The sequence below is a fragment of the Cervus elaphus genome, chromosome 24 (assembly GCF_910594005.1).
Source record: "Cervus elaphus chromosome 24, mCerEla1.1, whole genome shotgun sequence".
Taxonomy (NCBI): Eukaryota; Metazoa; Chordata; class Mammalia; order Artiodactyla; family Cervidae; genus Cervus; species Cervus elaphus.
In genome coordinates, this window is record NC_057838.1 from 63054076 (window position 1) to 63076562 (window position 22487).

A 22487-nucleotide genomic window follows, 5' to 3' on the forward strand; every position below is an offset into this window, starting at 1 on the left:
AGCTTGTCTTCACCAGTCATTTTGTTACCCTGAAAATCAATCCTTGCAAGAAAGCCTGGATAAATATTTCATTCTTTCCCTTTATTTATTAGTAACCTGAATAACAAGTCCTCCCTCCTCCCCCAAGCCACCCTTCCACTCCCCGCCCCCGCAAAGAGTCTCCAAAGGTGACCAATAAGGATTTTTCTGTTGTGTGTGTATGCTTTTAGTATTGTGAATTTGTATGTCCTTATTTATTTATGTGTTTCAGTGTTATGGACCTTACTCATTTTCATTCTGAAATTGTCCCATCTTTTAGTTCATGGGTGCCCTTCAAGTTGGCAGCTTTTTACCACATTTTAACTACCTTGAAAGTTGAGCTCACAGTTCTTTCAAACTTAACTACTGACATCATTAAAACTTAAAATGTACCTTTAATTGCATCGTCTCTCCCCATATTCCTTCCCTTCCTGGAAGGTAATATACGTGGCTGTGTGGTGTACTATACTGCTCTAGTAACAGTCTTCCTGTAAGATTTTTTTTTTTTTTTTCCTGTAAGATTTTTATAGGTACTTTATGGTAATGTGTCAGGTGCCTCCAGGGCCAAAGTCTGTACTTTCTAGAGTGGGATGCAGGCTCTCTGGCCGAGGCGTGCAGAGCTCAGGTGAAATAAAAATAGGAAGACCCTTGGAAGCCTGAGAATATTCCCACTGTTACTAATGTCAGTTAACCTGACTTCCTCAAATGGCAGAATTTCTAAATCTCATAGAAATAAGCAGATATGTTTGCCTGAGAAAGCCATGACTGAAACAGCTATGATCTGACAATTTATGTTACCAATATGAATTTTTACTTTACAGCCCCAAACATGTTTAGGCATTAGTTTTTATTGGCTTGACCCAAAAATTGGGCTTTCTCTCTCTCTCTCTTTCTCTTTCACACAACACACACAGATCGCAGTTGTGGAATTTACTAGCATCATTAGACTTGCTGCTTGATCTATATGACATTTGTGAAGATAGTTTAAGAAGTCTGCCAGGCTCATGACACAGGATTACTTTACTTCTCAGTCCTTCTGTCTGCTTGAGTGGGTCTTAAAATCTAATTTTCTAACACGTTAAAAGCTATGAATGCTTAACAGAATGATGATCCCAAAGTGATTTTTTTCAAAAACAGATATTCCTTAAATTCTTGGGATAAATGTTTAAGAGGAGGTTTGCTGTGGCATTTGTTCTTAATGGTATTGAAGCATCACCATCCGCAGTAACTATTCACAGAATTTCTCAGGAAGTTCTCTACCATCTGCGTTTAGAGAAAGTATCCTCCTGCCTTTTTTTCTAAATCACATCCTGGTGAGAACAGGTGTTTGTGTGCCAGGCCCTTCACCCACAGTATTTTTACTTACTTCTCACTGTCCTCCCTTTAGAAGTGAAGAACTAATGCATGTCAAGGCTATGTTGCCTTGCTGCATGGTGGAGCCAGGCTTCCTGCCGGACTCCCTCTTATTCCAAAGTGATATCACGATGCCCCTTCCTGTGATGGAGGACCAAGGGGATTGATAGCAGACTCAGATATAGCTATATTCTTTCATGGAGACAGTGGCGAAAAACTAGAGTTTGTAAAATAAGCCTATAGAATACAAATAGGTTATGTTTCTCTTTTTACTTAGAGAAATAGGCTTTTCTTAAGTGAATTTTGAAGAAAAGGATCGTTATGTGTATAATGAGACTGTTTTTGTGCCAAGCTATTCTCTTTTTGCCATGCGGTACGTGAGAGCTTAGTTCCCCAACCAGGGATCACACCCACACCCCCTGCAGTGGAAGTGCGAAGTCTTAATCACTGAACTGCCAAGAAAGTCTCTGTTCTCTTGAAAAATTTTTTATTGAAATGTAACATACATATGAAAAAATACACTAGCCCTAGTAAATACTTGATGATTTTTAACAAAGAGAACATACCTGTGTAACCAATACTCAGAAGAACCCTCATGGCTTTTTGCAATCTCCTCCCTCCCCCAGGGTAGCAACTGTCCCAAAGTCCAACACCATAGATTCTTTGGGCTGGCTTTGAATGATATCTGGATGGGATCTCCTGCTGATTTTTGTCCTCTTGGCTTCTTTCAGTGGATACTGCGTATGTGGGATGCATCTGCATTGTCGTGACTGGTCATAGATTTGCCCTTTCTTCTTACTACGTGTGTTCCACTGTGTGGCTCTGCCATGATTTGTTATATACCATGATCCATTCTCCTGTTGATGGATGTTCGATTCTTTTCCATTTTAGTTACTAGAAATAGTCATTGCTGCTGTGATCATGGATGTGTGCCTGTCTTATGGAGGCGTTGGTGTGCATTTCTGTTGTGTGTGCCCTTAAGCAGTGAAGTTGGTCACGTGCCTAGAATGAGTCTAAGGAAATCCATGTATTCACATTAGTTGATGCTGCCAAAATTTTGTCAAAATGGTAATGCCAGTTTATATTCTCTTGCGTAGGGTACAGGAGTTCCAACAGCTCAAGGTGATCATTTTCCATAGTTTCCCCTTTTGTGGGGTTGCTTTGGAGTTTGAATATAAAAATCAGATGTGTTGGAAAGTAAAATTATGAATAATAAATTGAACCCACTAATTAAAATCTAACTTTAATATTAGAAATTCAGAAAAGACTGGTTTTAACAGCTAAGCCTGGTACACCAGATTCTAGAAATTGGCTAAAGGGGCTTTTTATATTAAGGCAAGCGAGGGAGTCTGTAATATTTTAGGTGGAGAACAACTTTATAGTCTCTTATTTGCCACAGGTGTAAGTTCATAACTGTGAATGTAGTCCTTCCAACTAATATTTTCTAGGTTTAGAAAAGTTAGCAGGCCACAGCATTTATGTTACAAGCTGGGGGTAATTATCCAGGTCAGTAGACTAGCTTTGGTATTTGGCCAGAATTTATAGTGTGTGAACGAAGGAGAAAAATCAGCCTCTAAAAGCCAGCCAGGTTGGGAAAGTGGTGAAAGAAGGTCAAGTGGTGAATTTGTCCAGCTCTCTGACTTCATAGAATTTATATTATTTTGTAGATAAAACACATGTAATCTTTCTCCACATAATTGGCCATCAGTTCATGGTAGAACTCATTAAAATATGGCTCCATGTTGTGAGACTGTCGAGCCCTTTTGGGCCCAAGCACCAGAGGGGCTAGTATAAATCAACACCTGTAAATATTCCGTTTAGTTTGTACCTCTGCAGTCCTTCCATCCACCCCTTTAATTCATTCACATGCTTAGAATTTTTGTATACAGAGTACATCTGTTTGCTGCTATCTGTCTTCTTGGGCTCTTACTATTTGGTCCTACTCCTAATTCACCTGCGAACTCTAGCTTTTTGTAGGTTTTGTTCTTATCCCTGATGAAGTGTCCAAAGGTGATTTGTTTTTATCAAACAAAAAGTCAAAGGAAGAATCTCCAGTGTACAGTTGGCAGATGGAAACTGGAGGTGCCCATAGCCGTCCTTATACCACCCTTAGGTTTTGTTGATCTTCATAAAATACACAGCACTGCATTTTGTCTTTTCATTTAAATTGAAACACAGTGTGATCTCATGGAACTGATTCGTAAATTAAAGCCATAACTATTTCTTCCTGCACGACTGCCTTTCCAGATTGGCACAGATGAAAGAGTCATGGCAGCCACCAGTTCTTGAGCACATGCTTGCCCGCAGCCTGGCCCATTGTATTCATGACAGCACATGGGGGGCCAAGGAGCATGGCAGGGCAGTGGCTGCTCTTCCCTGAGGGGTTCTTGAGTGTGAACAAGGAGGACACCTGTGACTGCAGGTTGTCTCCCCCAGGGGCCTTGGCACCTACAGTCGTCCCTCAGTTTCCACCAGGGATTGGTTCAGGACCCCCAGTTGGGGGTGCATGAGTATCCATAGATGCCCACGTCTCTTAACTGAAATGATACTGAACAGTGAATACAGTCGGCCCTCCATACCCACAGATGCAGATCCCATGGATACGGAGGAACAGAGGGCCAAGTGTATTTTAGGGAGATTGTCTAAAAATCTAGGATGTGAGTGCAGTGTAAGCGCTGCCTTCCCCTTGGGCTTTTAATAGTAAATGAGGCGCTCTTGGGTATTCATGCCTCACGGATCTGGAGTGAGCCGCCTGCATTGGGGAAGCCTTTTTATGTCTCTGTGAGTGAAAAACGGAGAGAAATGGATATGTTGGTTTAAATAACCTGTATCATTTCCTTATTAATAGTGTAAGAATTTTTAGAAGTGCCCCCCAAAAATCAGAGTAGGAATTGATCTAATCTGATGAGAACTCAGGGATGGTAGATATGTTTTAATAATAAAACTAGAATATTTTGCATCAGTGAATAAAATACTGGTTGTTCAGTGAAATTTCCAAGCAAGGCATTAAGCGCTTGACTTTCAGGCCCCCACATTAGATCCACTTACACAACGCTCCCCATGGGAAGTAGTGCTCAGGAAAGGATTACAGCCACTCACTACTTCCTAGTCTCTTCTCCCCCCAACTCAGAGCCCCACACTGAAAAGGGAACTGGACCAGCTCATCACGGCAGCCGAGTTTTTATTATCTGCGGTGCCTTTGGTCCTGCTCGCATCATGTGATAACAAGGCTGCCGTGCTGCTTTCCGGAGTGGCAGGTTATCCCCACAAAGAGAACAGTGAGGGCACAGTCTTCAACAAAGAGCGTTTGTGGGCCTCCCCCCTCCTGGAAGCTGCCACCGGAGGAGCAATCTCCGGGGAGCCCCGGCTTCCCCTCGCTTGGCCCTCATGGTTATTTCCGTTCTCTGGGAGACTCGGCCAGAGGGTGTGTTGTGGGTGGTTAGAAATGGCAAGGAAATGTGCTTAAGGTTGGAAATGCACGGGTTCCCTTTGGTCGTTTTGTGTTCTTTTACCCACCTGCCTCTCCCATCCCAGAGAATAACTATGAAGTCCTCAGATGGTAGTCTGTTGAGTGTGATGGCTGTGACACTTTAGTATAAGACCTAATAAGCCTGAGAGTGAGAGGGGTTTTTCCACTAGGCAAAGCCTAATTTTAGCAAATCTTTCCATTTTTTCAGGCTTCAGATGCCTGCTGCTTTAAAAAAAAAAAAAAAAAAAAGCTCGTATGTAGGTCAGACTCCCACCAGTTTATGCTTTGATGCTGCTGTTCTGAAGCCACATCTCTCTCTCACCTCCCTCTCTACTGGAAAAGGAAGCACCTGAGATTTTTTTTTTTTTCCCATAATAAAAAAACATGCCCACACCCTTTATTTTGTTTGGTAAGGCCTGCTCCTATTCATTTTGGGTATCTGTGAGCCAGACTTCTTAATGTTTTGTAAAATTAAATGAAATGCATTCACATCTTGTCATCCATTTAAAAGTGATGAGACCTATATCAAAAACCAGAAAACCCAAGGACATTTAGGTCTCAAAAGCACAGCGGCTGACTTACAAGAAGTTGGTTTTTGGCTTCTCAGTCCTCTTAAACTCTACCCCTCTTCAAATTTTGTCCTTAGAAATCAGCTTTTCCAAGGAAAGGAATACCCTTCTAAGGCAGGATGATGTACAGGAAAGGACAATGAGCCTTGGAGTCAGACAGCTCAGTCCCTTGTTCCTTGTGACTTGGGACCAAATGCCATTGCCTCTCTGAGACTTCATTTCCTTAATTATAGTCTGGGCCCTCTCTTTCAGTCTTTCTAACAACCTGAAAGATTCCATAAGGTCAGTGTCATTGCCTGCAAGTGACAGAGGCCCTGACTCAGAGCAGTGTTCTGTCTCCTGGCTATCTGTTCTCTAAATCCACTGCCCTGGGCACACCAGCGCCTCCGGACGGCACGGAGACATTGCCTCAGTCATAGTGTTCCTGCTTTCCTGAGAAGTGTCTGTCTGCAAAGTCCCACAAGCAGAAATAAACTTGTTCCTCTAGTCGTTCCTTTCTGTTGTCACCTCTTCCCAAGGAGTCATTGTCTTCTCATACCTTAAATACCAGTACTCCAGTGGCTTTATGGCTCCGTTTATGACAGGAGGATAGAAGAACTTTGTTTTACAGAAGCTTCAGAATTTATTGCAAAAGAAAGGGTTTGTTGTTTTGTTTTCCAGCTGTTGGGTTTATAGTTTGGGCTTAAAAGCCTAGAGCTCCCCTGGCCCAGCTTGTTGTTATACAGATACAAGGTAATAGGGGAATCAACCACTGCCCCTGAGCAGGTGGCTTTGGAAGCAGTGCTGATGGACCTGACAGCAGAGCTTGCAGCTTATCCCAATGTTGTTTTAGTAGATATCACCTCGTGAAAGTTGAAAATGTTAGTTGCTCAGTCATGTCCAACTTTTTGCAACCCCATGGACTGCAGCCCACCAGGCTCCTCTCTCCATGGGATTCTCCAGGCAAGAATGCTAGAGTGGGTAACCATTGCTTTCTCCAGGGGATCTTCTCAACCCAGGGATCAAACCCGTGTCTCCTGCATTCCAGGCAGATCTTTACCATTTGAGCCACCAGGGAAGCCTGTGCGTCTGTGTTAATGTGCCACTGATTCCCCTCTCTGCCAGACTGTTTCTGGAGCTAAGTGTTTAGTGCAGCAGGGTTTCCATCATACAGTCTGCTGGAAGACGGATGCTCCAGACTTTGATCTTCAGAGTGCTCTGTGTTACGGGCACCATCTCTGGAGCCAGAGCCCCTAGGTCAGAGCCAGGCTCCCTTTCTTATACACTTCCTGGCATTGGATGAGCTGCTCAGTCTTGGTCTCCCCTTTTGTAAACACGGTAACTCATAGCAGTAGGAATGTAGGGGTTTCACAGTTCTGGGCGCTGCTGGAGCAGGGCCAGGCTTCCCTCCGGGAGCTCTCGGGGAGATCTGTTCCTTGCCTCTTCCAGCTTCTGGTGGCTGGTGGCTTTCCTTGGCTTGTGGCCACACCTCTCTTTACTCCATCTTTATCTTCCTTCTTCTCCCTGTGTCTTTTCCTCCATGTGTCCTTTATAAGGACACTCAGCATTGGATGTAGGGCCCACCGAGATAATCTAGGATGATCACAAGATCTCAGCTAAAATCTGCAAAGATGCTTTTTCCAAATACAGTTACATTTACAGGTTCCAGGCATTAGAGTGTGTGTGTGTGTTTGGAGGCCACCGTCCCACCCACTGCAAGGTGCCAGCAAGTTTATTTGTTAGAATTAGATATTGCCGGAAGCAGAGCAGTCTCCATACTGCTGATACAGGGAAGAAGAAAACATGGTGCTTGGAATTAAAGTTTACATCGTAGTTTTTTTTTTAGTGCTGACTGGTACATGAAGTCCTTTCACGTGACCTGTTGCATTTGAGCATGGAATAGTATGGTAAAGAATTAGATTTAGAATCAAAAGACTTGGATCTGATTCCTCTTAAAGGTTTGAAGACCATAAAGAAACCTCTTAACTTTTTCTGAGCTTCTGTCTACTCTAACTTGAGAATGTTTGTTCTTCCTCTCATAAGGCAGAGCCAGAGACATAGTAAGGCATCATAACAAACCGTTTCCCTGATCGTACAGAGAACTGGATGTTAGAGTACAGCGTATATTTAGCATTGCTCTTGATAATAATCTCAGGAAACTGAGGCTTGGGTCATCGTAAACAACTTGTCCAGAACCGCTCATCTAGGTCAGCGTGAAGTGGAGATCGCACTCTTCAGTTTGCAGTCTCGTTCATCTGTGCTTTCCCTGTTGGGAATGATATTGTAGGGGCCTCCCTGACAGCTCAGTTGGTAAAGCATCCACCTGCAATGCAGGAGACCCCAGTTTGATTCCTGGGTTGGGAAGATCCGCTGGAGAAGGGATAGGGTACCCACTCCAGTATTCTTGGGCTTCCCTTGTGGCTCAACTGGTAAAGAATCCGCCTGCAATGTGGGAGACTTGAGTTCGATCCCTGGGTTGGGACGATCACCTGGAGAAGGGAAAGGCTGCACATTCCAATATACTGGCCTGGAGAATTCCATGGTCTGTATAGTACATGGGGTCACAAAGAGTCAGACATAACTGAACAACTTTCACTTTCACCAGTGCTTTCCCTGTTGAGAGTGGAATTGGGTGGCTTACTGACAGGTGTGCTCACTGGTCAGCCAGGAGTTTGGGCAGCCCATACCTTGCTCAAGATATTACAGTAGAAAACTCTGTTGTGCTGCTGTAGATAAGAATGGTTAGGACTGAGCAGGTGTGTGTCTGTTCACTTAGCATACACCTGGTCTGCGCTCTTACTTCTTTCTTTCTCCCTTATTCAGTACTCATTCTGACCTTTTTGTAAAGGCATTCTTCAGTGCTCTAATGTCAGTTTTCCACAGAGAGAGAGATCTGAGAAGGGCTGGCAAAATGTTCTTCCTAACTTGCTCAAAGGCCTCTTGTCCAGGTTGAACTGGGTAGAAGGGGGCAATCTGTACCCATTGACAACCATGAGCTGTATTATCTGCTCTAGTGAACAGCTTCCATTCATCACAGCAAATCCATTAAAAGGGTTCTTTCATCTCCAGGTTGGGATTTTGTAGGTCTGGACCCAAACTCGGCCTCCTATCCCCAACAACAGCAGAAATCTCTCTTCTCTCCCTGCTCACCACCTGGAATACCATTAGAGAATCAGTAGAGGCTGAGAGAGGTTCCTAGGTGGCTCAGCAGTCAAGAATCCGCCTGCCAAGCAGGAGACAAAAGTTCAGTCTCTCGGTCTGAAAGATCCCCTGGAGAAGAAGATGGCAACCCACTTCAGTATTGTTGCCTCAGAAATCCCATGGACAGAGGAACCTGGCGGGCTACAGTCCATGGTGTTGCAGAGTCAGACACGACTGAGCAACTATACAACAACAACATTAACAAGATTCAGAGAGTGGGAAACAAAGCCTTGTGTTTAGTAATGACCTCGCACGTGTGTGGTAAGAAGGAAACTGGGAGAGTTCCAGAGGACTGACCCTAATTCTCAGAATAACAAGGCTCTGTGTGCTACTTACTGCCCATTGGAAACTTTGAGGGTTCTGTCCCTTCCCTTCACCCCATCTCAGCGTTCCACTGGAATGGCAGCCAGTCACGCACCTCCTGATCCCAGAGCCAGAGTCCTTCCCCATTCTCTGCAGATGCCAGGCTCCCATTTTTTCTCCTTCTCAACTTCACACTTGCCCCTCTTCCTCTTCCTTGTTCTCTCATCCATCCCCAGGATGCCTGTAGGGTGCTATTCCCAGCTCTTATCTACTCAGCCTGCCCTCATTCAGCGCCTACTTCTCTGCAAAAGCTCTTGTCCTCAGTTCTAGACTCAGACTCCTCTGCATTCCTTCTTAAAAAAAAAAAAAGATTGATTTATTTCAGGCTGTGCTGGGTCTGCATTGCTGCACATGGCCTTTCTCTAGTTGCGGCTAGTGGGAGTTACTCTGTAGTTGTGGTACATGGGCTTCTCATTGGGTTGGCTTTTCTGTTGCTGAGCACGGGCTCTAGGGTGCGAGAGCTTCAGCAGTTGTGGCTCCCAGGCTCTAGAGCACAGGCTCAGTAGTTGGGGCTCACAGGCTTAGTTGCTCCAGGGCATGTGGGGTCTTCCTGGACCAGGGATCAAACCTGTGGCTTCTTCATTGGGGCAGATTCTTTACCACTGAGCCACCAAGGGCACCTCTCTCCGTCCCTCCTTATCGCTTTCCATCACACAGAAAATCAGGCCCATATTCCTCACGTCTCCAGAACCCTTCAGCCAGGCCCCTGTAGCCTTACTGGCCATGTCTTTCACCTCGTTCTGCGTGCATGACTCATCAGATCCCTTGTGCCTTGATTCATGTAGACAGACCAAGCATGGACAGCTCAGCTCTAACCTGGGCGTCTTTTTTTAAATAATCTTTTGAGCTTATTACTCCTACATGTAATGCAGGTTGTAGATAGTAAGGTGAATTAGTTATCTCAGAGGGGATGGTGAGTATGAAGAGGCTGCATATAAATGAAACAACGTTCATATTATCTTCTGACTTCGTAACTCAGGCTAGGCCTTGTGCTTAGGTTAGTCTGCTGTTACCCTGTTCCTAATTCTCCTCCTTCACTTTGTATACACATCATCCAAATTCCTAAGTTGTCCACAGATTGGTCTTAACTAGCCACAGGGTGTCAAGTTTGTTCACTTGCTTCTTCCGTAGTTTTCCCTTGGTTTGCCTGCCAACCCTTCATGTGTCCTCATCCTTTGTATGGCTCATAGGGTACTTGGCCTTTGTGTCTTTTCATCTGTGTCATCCCCTCCATGGATAGACTTCAGCACTGCCTAAATCTGTGGCCCAGGCCCCCAGCAGCTTTAATGACTGATGCTCAGTGGTGTGAGGGTGGCGGTCATGCCAGCCCAGCAGCTGCTGTTGCTTTCCCTGAGGGGATTTGATCAACTCGTTCTCTAGCAGGTGGAGAAGGCCTCAGGGGCTGTTCTGCACTTCCGCAGGATTGCATTACAGAGCAGGGGGACCCCGGGGCCCCAGACTTGCTCTCCTGTTTATTCTGAGGCATAAGGCTGATGTATTTTGTTTTTTAAAAAGTAATCTTGGGATTTTCCTGGTGGATCAGTGATTAAGACTCCATGCTCCTAGTGCAGGGGGCCCAGGTTGAATCCCTGGTCAGGTTACTAGATCCCACATGCTGCCATCTCATCCTCTGCTGCCCCCTCCTTTTTTTTGCCTTCAGTCTTTCCCAGCATCAGGGTCTTTGCCAGTGAGTTGGCTCTTCCTATCAGGCAGCCAAAGTATTGGAGCTTCAGCATCAGTCCTTCAAATGAACCTTCGGGGTTGATTTCCTTTAGGATTTTGACTGGTTTGATCTTTTTGCACTCCAAGGAGCTCTCAAGAGTGTCCTCCAGGACCACAGTTGGAAAGCATCAATTCTTTTGTTGCTCAACCTTCTTTTGGTCCAACTCTTACATCCATTCATGACTGCTGGAAAAATCATAGCTCTTTCTATACAGACCTTTGTTGACAGTGATACCTCTGCTTTTTAATATACTGTCTCTCTTTGTCATAGCTTTCTTTCCAAGGAGCAAGTGTTGTTTAATTTCATTTGTTTGTAGTTTAGCCAGTCCTGGCTTTTCTTTTTGAAATTGAAATTAAAAGGCAGGATTGGCTAATTACAACCAAATCTGGTCAATCTCCTGTGTTTGTAGGGTCCATAATATAAGAATAGTTTTTACAGTTTAACTGGTTGGAGAAAATGTTTATGTCATATGAAAATTATGTGAAATTCACATTTCAGAGTCCATAAGGATGTATTATAAATACATGTCACCTATTTGTTATGGCTTCCCTGGTGGCTCAGTGGTTAAAAAAAAAAACAAACAAAAAAACTCCACCTGCCAATGCAGGAGACGTGAGTTTGGGAAGATCCTGTGTTGGGAAGATCCCTTGGAGGAGGAAATGGCAACCCACTCCAGTATTCTTGCCTGTAGAGTCCCATGGACAGAGGAGCCTGGTGGGCTACAATCCATGGGTCACAAATAAGTTGGACAGTGACTAAACAACAGCAAAACTGATTTGTTACATATCTCTGTCTTCGTACTACAATAGCCAAGTTGAAAAGTTGTGACAGTGGCCATATGGCCTGTGAAGTCCAAATAGTGACTCCCTGGTTCTTTTCAGGAAGAGTGTGCTGAAAGTTCCAAAGGCTCAGTGTGAGACTGAACGCAGGAGGGGCTTCACTGTTCTTGGGTCCAGTGTCCCCCATCTATCATATCAAAGCAGTAGGAAGAGATGAAGGAGTTGTCTGTCTCTCGTGTGTCTCCCCCACCATGGTTCTCCAGGGCCAGTGCTGCATGGCTGGGGGCAGAGGGAGAGATTTTGTGTGTGTGTGTGTGTGTGTGTGTGAAAAGGACTTGAGACTTCCAATTAGAATACCTTTTTAGTGGTGATTTCATGGTAGTGACCAATCCCCTTTCAGGCATAGCTTCCCAGATAGCCTGTGCATGAAGCTCAGTCTGGACTGAGCTTCAGTCCTTGGACTGTGCACTGACTTGCTGGTAAGACCTTCTCTCCATTCTCTGTGGTCCGTGCTTGGTATTTCGTGTCCTCAGGAAGATATCTGACAATCTATTGTTCACCCAAACTCACCAGAGTGAATGCTTTCTTTTAGGATTTTTTTTGGTAATAACGTCTCACAGCTACCTGCCTATACCAGGGTTTAGGGTAGTCATCGACTCCACAGACCTGCCCTATCATCTCTCCATGCCCCCGACCCCACCCTGAATTAAAAGCTAGACAGATTATTCCAGATTATTGTTCTGTCGATCTTTCAAATCCTTTTGGAGGGTTAGATATTTGTCTGTATTTAGCAGTCTCGGGCAGTGAGTTGATTCCTGTCTTCCTTACCTTAGTACTCTGAACCTCCTTCCACAGGTCAGATACCAGGCCCAGGTTCCATGATGCCTGGGCAGCCCATGCCAGGCCGCATGATGCCCACTGTTGCAGCCAGCATCCACCCCCCTGGGAGTGGCCCCACCCCTCCTGGTATGCCTCCAATCCCAGGAAACATCTTAGGACCCCGGGTACCCCTGACGGCACCTAACGGCATGTGTAAGTACCCAGGCTGGGTGGGGGGGGGGGGGGGCGCTGCCCTCGGGACTTTTGGGGAGAGCTGCACACAGGGAGGCAGGCACCGTCTGTTCCCTCTGGGCTGTGACAGATCCTGGACAGCAGTGCACTTCTGCATCCCCGGTGGGCAGGTGCCCAGGTGGTGAGCGCAGTTAATCGGGCTCCTGTGCCACAGCCTGCTTGGATTTATTCGTGACACCAAGGGCTGTGGTGAGGCCAAGGGCATGCCTCACCCATGCCTGTTTGAGCCTATCTAATTTGAATCTGAGTAGATACACAGAACTACTGGTAGTTATTTTCTCTACAGGAGCCTTTTGTGAATTCAGGATTTCAAAGAGGTAGGTGTAAAAAAAAAGAATAGGGTCTGGTTCAGGGCAGGGATAGTAAGAAGTTTTTCTCCAATATGTTGGTAGTGGCTACTTAGACTTAGAAAGGAGTATTCAGGGCTGTGTTGAGAAGGAGTTTGAAGTCTTAGCAGGCTCCATGGAGCAGGCACATATGCTGCCGAACAGTGTCTGTGGCAGTGTGTGCAAAGCCAGCTCAGTTTCGCCATGGAGCCCTTGTTCTGCTCCAACCCTGACCTCCAAAGGGGTGCATCAGAGCCTGGCCTGCCCTGTAGACCAGGGTAATGATTCCAAAATGCAGCTGATAGTGGCCTTGTACCCCGCCACATCTGTGACCCCATGGCCTTTTAGAGGAGGACCTGGGATCCTCATGAGGGTGTGGAGTCAGCCCCTGTTTGTTTATAATAGTACAGCTTATAATAATGTGTTTATAATACAAAAACTTAAAGTGATAATAATGTATTTATAATACAATACAGAGAGGATGCAGAGGAATTCCTGACCTCCGGGAGCTTTAGTTGGGAAAATAAAACATGAACAAGCGGATAGTAGTGTGGGATTTACCATAAGTTATAGAAGGCTATGAAGTGACTTGAGCTCACTTTAGCTCTGTGGGAGGCTTCCTACAGCCGGGAGACAAGTGCCATCAACACAGGTGCATCTCCTTTCTCATTGGACCCCCAGGGATGAGGACAGAGTTAGGTGCACAGAAGAAAGACAGCAGTTGAGCCAGGTCGGTACAGGATCACAGCTGAGAAACGAGGGACTTCCTTGGTGGTCCAGAGGCTAATATTACACTCCCAATGCAGGGGGCCCGGGTTTAATCCCTGGTCAGGGAACTAGATCCCACATGCTACAACTAATGATCCTGCGTGCTGCAACTAACACCCAGTACAGCCAAATAAATAAAAATATTTTTTTTAAAAAAGCGATCTTTGTTGAGTCAAGGATCAGAGATCAGTCTAGTGCGTACCTGTTTTCTTAGCCTTGCTGCCCCACAGGCAATGGAAAAATGTGCTGGCTGACTGGGAGGGTTGACCACTCTTCCATCCCTGTTGCAGACATAATGTCATTGGTCGTTACCACTGTCCCGTCCTGCTGATAACACCTGATTTGTGTACACGATTCCATCCTGAAGGGCCCTCAGTGCCGTGCCTTGAGAGTGTGGAAGGTTCAGGGTGCTCCCCATCGCTTCCTGTCCCAGATGAATTTCAGGGATCCTGAGCTGCTGATTTGGCTTCAGGGCATTGGGCAGGCCTCATCAGTCAAGTTGCTTCCCTCTTCAGGCCTTGCTTTGCTCCCCTGAAAGATGACACCAGGGAGTAAATGGGTAGGCTTCAAAATGCTTTGAAGAGCCTTAGCAATTGGGTGGAAACCTCCTGAGGGGAAGGTTGGGTGAATTAGCTAGTAAGCAAGGAGAGGTGATTTAATTGTTTGTTTCATTCGTTTTCATCCCTGGCAAAATCTAGAAGTTTTTAAAACCCTGGATTGAATTATCTCTGTGGTTGCTTTGTACACTAAAGCAGCCGAAGTAGAAATAGGAAAGAGCTCCTTTCCTAATTGTTCCCTTCAGGACCTGACCTAGTTTTGGCCAAAAATCCAAAGACTACAGTTCAGGAGTTGCGGGGCCTCCCCAGACTGTCCAGCTTGTCGGCCGCTGCCTCAGGTCAATCTCTGTGACCCTGGTGGAGACAGTTCATAAGAGCCAGCAGTTTCTGATAGGCAGTTTTAAGTTCTGCAAAGGTCTGGAGGGATTCTTGGAAGCAGCAGGCCTTGAAGGAGAGTGGGGCGGACTCAGGCACCTCCCCACCCCTGAGCCGCGCGGGTCAGGGGATCCACACGAGCGGTGACGTGGAGGTTCAGGTGGACCGCCCCATGTAGCCCGCAGCGGCAGCTGTGCCTCACAGGCCATAAAGAACCTTCCTTTGTAAGTCCTGTTTCTCTGCATGGGCTCTTGCCCAGGTGACAAGTTCCTTTTGGATGTGTTTGCAGATCCCCCTCCGCCGCAGCAGCAGCCACCACCTCCAGCACCTGCGGATGGAGGCCCTCCACCTCCTGCTCCTGGCCCACCAGCCTCGGCTGCGCCCTAGCCTGGAAGACACAGGGAACATCCGCGCCCAGCGCCCCCAGCTGGAGTGGGGATGACAAGACTTGTGTTCTCCGCTTCCTTGGGTTTCTTTCAGGATTTTTCTTCTCACAGCCCCAAGCACGCACCCTGAATTTTCCCCATTCCTCTTGCCACCCCCTTCCGTACTCTGACACCTGGTGTGTTAGGTCCTCCTCCAACACTCAAGGGGGACCCCTGTGGTGCCAGTGTGCCCTGGTCACCCTAAAATACCTGGCGTCTCCCTGACCTGCTGTGGGGTATGCTGACAGTGTATCTGCAGGTCCTGTCAACGCTAGTGGTCTATGTCGTTATCATTTTTTGCTCTCCTGCAGTTTTGTTCTATTTTTGCTTTGTCTTATGCTTATATGGATAATGCTTTATAATCATTATCACTTTTCTTTTTTTTTTCCCCTTTTGGTCATTATTGCTTTAAAGGAGAGCATCCTAAGTTAATAGGAACCAAAAAATAGTGATGGGCAGAGGGGATAGCCAGAGGGGACAAACCTTAAGGCATTGTAAGTGACCTTATTTCTGCTTATCTGAGCTAAGAATGGTGCTGATGGTGAAGTTTCATGAGACTTTTGCCACACATGGACGCACCAAAATTAAAAGAGATGGGGAAAAGGGACCCCCCTGATGTTATCCTTAGTGAGGACCGTGAGAGCCTCCAGCCTGCCTGGCAGAACACCCCCTTTCATCCCTGGTAGGGGAGAGCACAAGCTTTAGAAGAGATCCACTCCTTGCCCAGGCCCACTGGTTCTGGTTTTCTATGCAGACGGTTTGTTTGATTGCTAGGGCGGGTAGGCATTTTTGTTTTTCTCAAAAGTGTAAGCAGTGTAAGCTTTGAGGGCTGCGATTTGGGAGGCATTCCTGAGTTCCCTAGACTAACCAGGAAAGTTTTGGGGGTCTTGGACAATGGTCATCCAATGAATCTAGCCCACTGTCCACTGCTTTGTGTGCATTCTTTTTTCTCTCTCTATACAACAAAGAAAAAACTTTTAAAAAAAAAAAGTAGATAGCGCTGAGTTTAGCTCATGGACTTGGTTAGGTTGGCTGGGGGTACAGGTCCCCAAACTACCTCTTGTAGTAGTCAGGGTGAGTGGGATTTAGTGAAGCGGTACTTTAGGTTTGGGGTGGAATTGGAGAAGTGGGGCAAGACCAACAGCCTGTCATACCTTGTCCCTTCCCGGTCTGAGATCTCACATTCCATCTGTCACATGGTTGTCAAGGAGATGCTCTGCGTACCAGGGAACTCACTTGGCAATCAAAGCATCATGGTTTGAGGGTGGGGTGCTTGGGCTGGGAGAGTGGAGTGCCATTCCAGAGGAAGAGCCACAAAAATGCCTTAATATGAGCCCATTTCTACCCCTGCTGATGAGTGACTTGAGAGTTCTTGGTTTTCTCTTCTTGTCTTTCTTCCCTCTCCTCTGTCCTTCCATGGGTGGGGAGACGGTGTTTTGGGTCGAGCTTGGTTTCCAAAGCACCTGGCCTCTTCACATTCTCAAGTGGCAGTTTCCTTTAGAATGCAAAGTGGAACATCTTTTCAATATCTTTTCTATATATTCTATAAAGCTTTACATGTGTGAGGGTGTGGGATGTTGTTTATAAAACACCTTAGAACCTTTTTCCTTAATATCAGAAAGAAAAAAAAAAAAAAAATTAAACCACAATTGAGATTTGCCTTTCAAACCCTCAGGTGTTACCTCTAACCAGGTGGCCCTGGTCACCATCAGAGTACTGGAACCAAGGAGACCTTGTTCCTTTTGTGAGTTTATTCCAGACTGTTGGAGTGGAAATGAGCTTGTTCCTACTGGAGTTTAATCCCATTGTTTTTGACTCCAGAAAGACCCCAGTGCCTTTCAACAATGGCCAGGGTTTTCTGTATTTTCCCGCCAGTCTTTCCCAAAGGAAACTCATTCCAAATACCTTTTCCACTGAGGTCTTTTAAAGGAAAATGGAATTCTGGTTCATACTGTGGTCTCTTGCAACCTCAGGTCTTTAATGCGATCACTTTCAAATTTAAAAGATCCGGTGGAAATATTTTAACTATGCTGGTAATAATTCTACAGAATACCTGAATTCTTAACACTGTTGTGTTTCAGTATAAGTGGTGACTTTTTCTTTTTATGTCTTTGATCTGATTTCGTTCCTGTAATACAGCCACCCGATTTTGTGAGGGGGGGGAATAATAATGTGGTTTTTGTACAAAAATGTTTCTCAGTGTGTTATTTTGGAAAAGTGAAGGGAGGGAGTTTGGGGAGACTGGAAGAAATTGATCGAGGAGGCCTAATCTCCCTCTTTTTCAGTGAATAAATGGAACATCATTTCTGGATTCTAGTCCCATTCTCTGCGTTCGTATACCAGTTTCTTCATGTGTCATAGGAGGAATCTAAATATTCAGCCTCACCTCGTCTTGGTCATCAGTTAAAGTTCAGTGGCTCGAGTTTCCTGACTGACTGACCACCTTCTCACCTTCATGAGGCTTAAGGAACGTACGGTTGAATGTGCCTGGCGCACTGTTGATTTCCGTGGTCAAACTGAAAAGAGATGAGTGGACGTTCTTCAGGAAGGGTGGCCAGCATCCTGGCACCTCCAGCAGAGAAGTGGTTCTGCTTGGTGCACAAGAGAATGTTGGTCAGGTCACAGTTTAGACATCCCCGACTCAGAGGCAGGCACTGGGGGCTGATGATTCTGTGAACTCTGGCACGTTCTCATGGCCAGCCCTTGGACACCCACACGTGCACACCCTGCACAAAAAAACAGAAACAGCGCTTTCAAGATGCTTGTGCACCCAGCGAAGCAAAGAAGCGGATTCTTTGTCTCCCAGGAAGTGGACACTTGGTCCTTCTTGAAAGTATGTTAGCTGACTCTGCTGTGCTTTCTGACCTATTCGACCCTTCCCTCCAGTGAAGAGTGCTGGAACCAGCTGGGTCTCACAGGACTCGTCCACTCCTCTCAAGGGGTGATGAGGGACGTTAATCCTTGATTCAGATGAAAGACTGGTCTATCAACCTGAGTGAATTCTTTTTAGAACACAGCAAGACTTGTATAGTTAACCAAGTTTCCACAGGTTCCTCAAGTCCTTTCTGTGGAAACTCCCCCCAGTGCAATTGAGAACAGCAGTTTTCCAACTTTGGTGAAGATCAGGAACATCTACAACTTTGTTAACATACAAGCTTCTGGGCCCCATCCTCAAAGCTTCTGATTCAGCAGGTCTGTCTGGGGTCTGTTCTGAAATTCTGTCCTTTTTAACAGATTCCCAGGGAACCCTGATGGGTCTTGGGACCACCCTTTGAGGATTGCTGGTTAAGAAAGTTGTGATAGAGCAAGCTCTCTGCAGTTTCTGACAGTCACTGTGAGTCCATTAGTCTCATAAACATTTGAGAGCCCATTGTGTGGCAGGCACTAGAACCTGCATACAGTCATAATTATGAATAAGGTAAGGCAAGACCCCTGCACTCCAGGCCACTTATGTTTTTGTAGGAAAAAATGGGGGATACTGTATATGGTCTGGGGGATACCAGACCATAAAGAGTTTCTATAGTGCCAGGTGTCCACAAAACAAAAAGAAACAGTATAATCAGTTGTATCCTGGGGGATAATGTACATAGTCTGTGAATTAAATGTTCTTCATGATTTCTCTCCTTCAAGGTTTGGTAAACAGAGTCGACCTTCAATTCCCAGAGGGTGACTAAAACGGTTGAAAAAGAGATTCTTTGGCGAAGAATCAGCCAAAACAAAGTTTACTGAATTAATTACAGCTACCTCTCTTGGGCCACCCTTCCCTACTCCAGCTCTCGGGGGACACCAGCGGCAGAGAAACTTGCGTGGCCCCCCATCTTGCTCCTGACTTGCCCTGCAGAACTGGAGCCATCTTTACTCCTTTCTGCCTCCAGATGCCTTATCCAGGCCCTTACATACCCATGTGGATCAGTCAGGTGCCTGATTGCTGGCAGCCACTGTATACTACCACGTACTCTTAGGGTACAGCCTTTGTGGGTCTGAGCAGAATCGCCATGCCTAATACAGACAGTGACACCACTGTCGCGTGGTCCCCAAGGGCTTAGACAGTGGGCAGGGCTCCTGATTTCTTTGGTTTGTTGACAGTGATGGATCTCCCATGACCATCCAAGTTGACTGGCATTCCTTGTTCCAGTTACCCTGCGGGAGCTGTGGGGTTCTCTAGCAGCACTTAGGTTGTCTGCTGAGGCAGCAGGACTTCTCAGACAAGCCTGGCTGCTCCACGTCAGGGGCTGTGTTGGCATGTGCAGTGTGCCTTTCTCCCAGCTGATTTGGCTTTGAGGTAATGAAGTTCAAGGGCCTTTCCAATTTGATGGCAGCCCCACTTCCCAAACAAGATGACCACCTCCAAGTTGTAATGTCTTTTTCTAAGACGAGAGCACTTGTGCAAATTGAGAATGCAGAGCTTCCGGTAGTGAGGAGGTAGTGGTCAGCACAAAGAACTCAAACCTCTGCCTCTTGGCTCTTTACATCTTCCTGGTAATGGTGCAAGAAGGATCATTCCCAGCAGCTCATCACCAAAAATGTCACAGAGCTGACTACCTTGTAGCCCAGAACCAGGTGTGTCTACTCCACACGCTGGAGAGTATAGGAGAGAGGCCATGCTCGATGTCCCTTTCTGGCTGATCCAGGGCATGAGTCTGGACGACGGTGTTATACCCTGTTAAGAGAACATAGCATCGACTCTTTAAAAAAAAAAAAAAAATCAGCTTTTTGTTTGTTTCCTTTAAGTTTTGGCCATGCAGTGCAGCTTGTGGGATTTTATTTCCCTGACCAGGGGTTGAACCTGCGACCCCTGGATTGGAAGCACAGAGTGTTAACCACTGGACCCCCATAGCATCAACTCTTAAACACCCAGGGAGGCAGGGGGAGAGGCTGGGTTCCATTCTGCCAAGTGAGGCCCTACCTCTGCATCCTGATTACTCTTCTGAAATTAAGAAGCAAGAATGAAAAGCCTCCATAATAAAATGGAAAGATTTGAAATCAAAACGTTGGTACAAATCCTGGCCTTAGCAGTTCGTTAGCATGATCTCTGTCCATTTGCAAGCATATAAAGTGACCAGTAGAACAATAGTATGGTTGCGAAGAGGAAGACAAATTAGAGCACTTGGAAAACTAAAACTTCAGGAAAATGTTAATGGTTACTACTGAGGACTTAAAGCCAGGAACTGTGCTGCTTCCTGTTGAGAGTGAAATATGCCCTAGCCACAGCAACAGGCTCAGCTCTGCCCTGGAGAGCAGCCCCCTGGCTGCCGGGGGCCTTCTATGCACAGAGCAGCAGGCTGTGTCCGTGGCAGTGGGACTCGTGCCTGCCTTGGTTCTGCCAAACCCAGTGGGAACTTCAGAGGCATGCAGAAGCCATAGCCTCAAACATCCCTGATGCCCAAATCCGGGAGACTTTAATGTGGGGACATGAAGTGTAAGCTCTAGATAGTAGTCCATTTACCTTTCTTTCACTCTCCAATTTCTACATATTCTCGCTTCTCTTTTTTTAGCCTACCCTTGCACTGTGCCTGGAAAAAAAATAACCACATTCATTTGACACGCTACGGTTACTGCTTTCACATACATGAGACAGGATACTGACTCTCCCAAGGTCACTGCCTTGATGTGCTTCTGGCCTGTGGAGCTGTCACCTAGCCTGTGTGCTGTGCTTCGTTCTGCAATTGCTGGCGAGATCTGGGGAGGATCAGGATGAAACTGGATGACAATAGTTGATTTAAAATCCCCAAATGAAGAAAGTAGTAATAGAACCTTGTCTCCAGGGAAGGGAGGGAGGTCACTGAGGAAGGAGATATTTCATATTTTATTTTATACCATATGCTTGTTTTACATAAGTCAAAAATTTAAAAGGATATATTTAAGTGTTAACTGGAGTAGGTAGTGCTTTAACAGAGGGGTGTGAAAAGAGCCCCCACCCAGACCTTTCTTGTGAAAAACACAGGAGTGATTATCATGCTCTAGGCACCAAAGGACCCATCTGTGAGGCCTCCTTCCCACTAAGACTGGCCTCAGGAAGGAGGAGGTGGGCATGTCCACCAAGGTCCTCCACCTTGACAAGCCTACTCAAGGCTCAAGGAGACACACAGAAAGCAACACACAAGACCTTGTAAGATCAAAAAAAAAAAAAAAAAAAAAAAGATGCAGAGAAAAGCTACAGGAAAGAAGAGGTGGTGTTGGCAGGTCCATCAGTACCTCTCTGGCTACAGGCAAGTGCAAACCTCTGCCTGGCCCTCTCTCTGCTCAGAGAAAGTTGTATTTCAAACTGGTATACACTGTCCCCAGAGGCAATATGAAGCCTTGGAAAGAGCTTTAGCACATCAGCCCCTTGTAGACCCACAGTTCTGTGGGGGGACTAAGACGGTTGCCATTCATTCATTTATGCCTCCTACCCACCTTAAGCAGCTGCACCTGTCACTGCCTGCACAAGTGTCTTGCAGTCTAGTAGGGAATTATTGTAGACAGACAATGACATCAGGGCAAAAGTGTCTTAACTACTCCGGTCAGACAGAAGGCTTCCTGGATGGGAAGGTTATGGGAACTGAGCTTTCTGGGTTAAAGGATTTGCCAGGTAGATGGGGAGAGGAGGGACCAACCAGGACGAGCAGGTAGATCTAGTTCCATTGAAAGAAACAGGCTTTGAATCAAGGCAACCCCATCCAGAGACATGTACTAGTGACAGTTCTTGGTCAGTTCAGTCCCACAGAAATGGGAGTGTCTCAAATACCAGAGTTTCCACATCTCTGGCAGTGACCTTGAATATCACCATTAGGGTTAATAGATCAAAAGGCAGACAGTCGGTTTGGTGGACAAAGTAGGTCACTAGGCTGCGATTCCCACCACCAAGCAGGGATCTGGAGATGAGTGGTTCCGTACCGCAGAGTGAGCTTAGGACAGAACCCATAGACTGTAACACCTGAGCTGGCATAGACTGTTGTCCCTTAGTCCCCTAGGGGTAGGTAGCTCAGCTGGTAAAGAATCTGCCTGTGATGCAAGGGACCCTGGTTTGATTTCCGAGTTTGGAAAATCCCCTGGAGAAGGGATAGGCTACCCACTCCAGTCTTCTTGGGCTTCCCTGGTGGCTCAGATAGTCAAGAATCTGCCTGCAATGCGGGATCGATCCCTGGGTTGGGAAGATCCCCTAGAGAAGGACATGGCAAACCCACTCCAGTATTCCTGCCCAGAGAATCCCCTTGGAGAGGAGCCTGGCGGGCTACAGTCCATGGGGTCGCAAAGAGTCGGACGCGACTGAGCGACCAAGCGCCGTATCTACCCAACCAACCTGAGCTTTGGCGGCCCGGGAAGAATGGGGGGCGATGTATCTTGGAGAGGGACCAAGGAACCGGGATTACAGGCCACACCCTAGGCTGCCTTAAGGAGGGAAATTCTTGCCCCCTGCCCCCAGGATGCGTTCCGGCGGGCCTGGCTGTGCGAGGTCTGGGGCTTTGGCTGCAGACGGATTAGGTCTGATCCGATTAGAGCCTGGGAGGTCCACTTCGCCCCCTTGCCTG

At 46.4% G+C, this 22487-nt stretch overlaps 1 protein-coding gene across 2 annotated transcripts in view; it reads left to right on the forward strand.

Moving 5' to 3' along the window:
* SMARCC1 (SWI/SNF related, matrix associated, actin dependent regulator of chromatin subfamily c member 1) overlaps positions 1-17287 on the forward strand; it is a 121802-nt gene extending 104515 nt beyond the window's left edge. For both annotated transcript variants that reach the window (XM_043885208.1, XM_043885209.1), the window contains exons 27-28: positions 12310-12486; positions 14841-17287. In XM_043885208.1, the coding sequence (XP_043741143.1) occupies positions 12310-12486; positions 14841-14938 (275 nt within the window). In that variant the 3' untranslated portion in view covers positions 14939-17287. The remainder of the gene's footprint in view (positions 1-12309; positions 12487-14840) is intronic.
* Positions 17288-22487: the final 5200 nt, after the last annotated feature.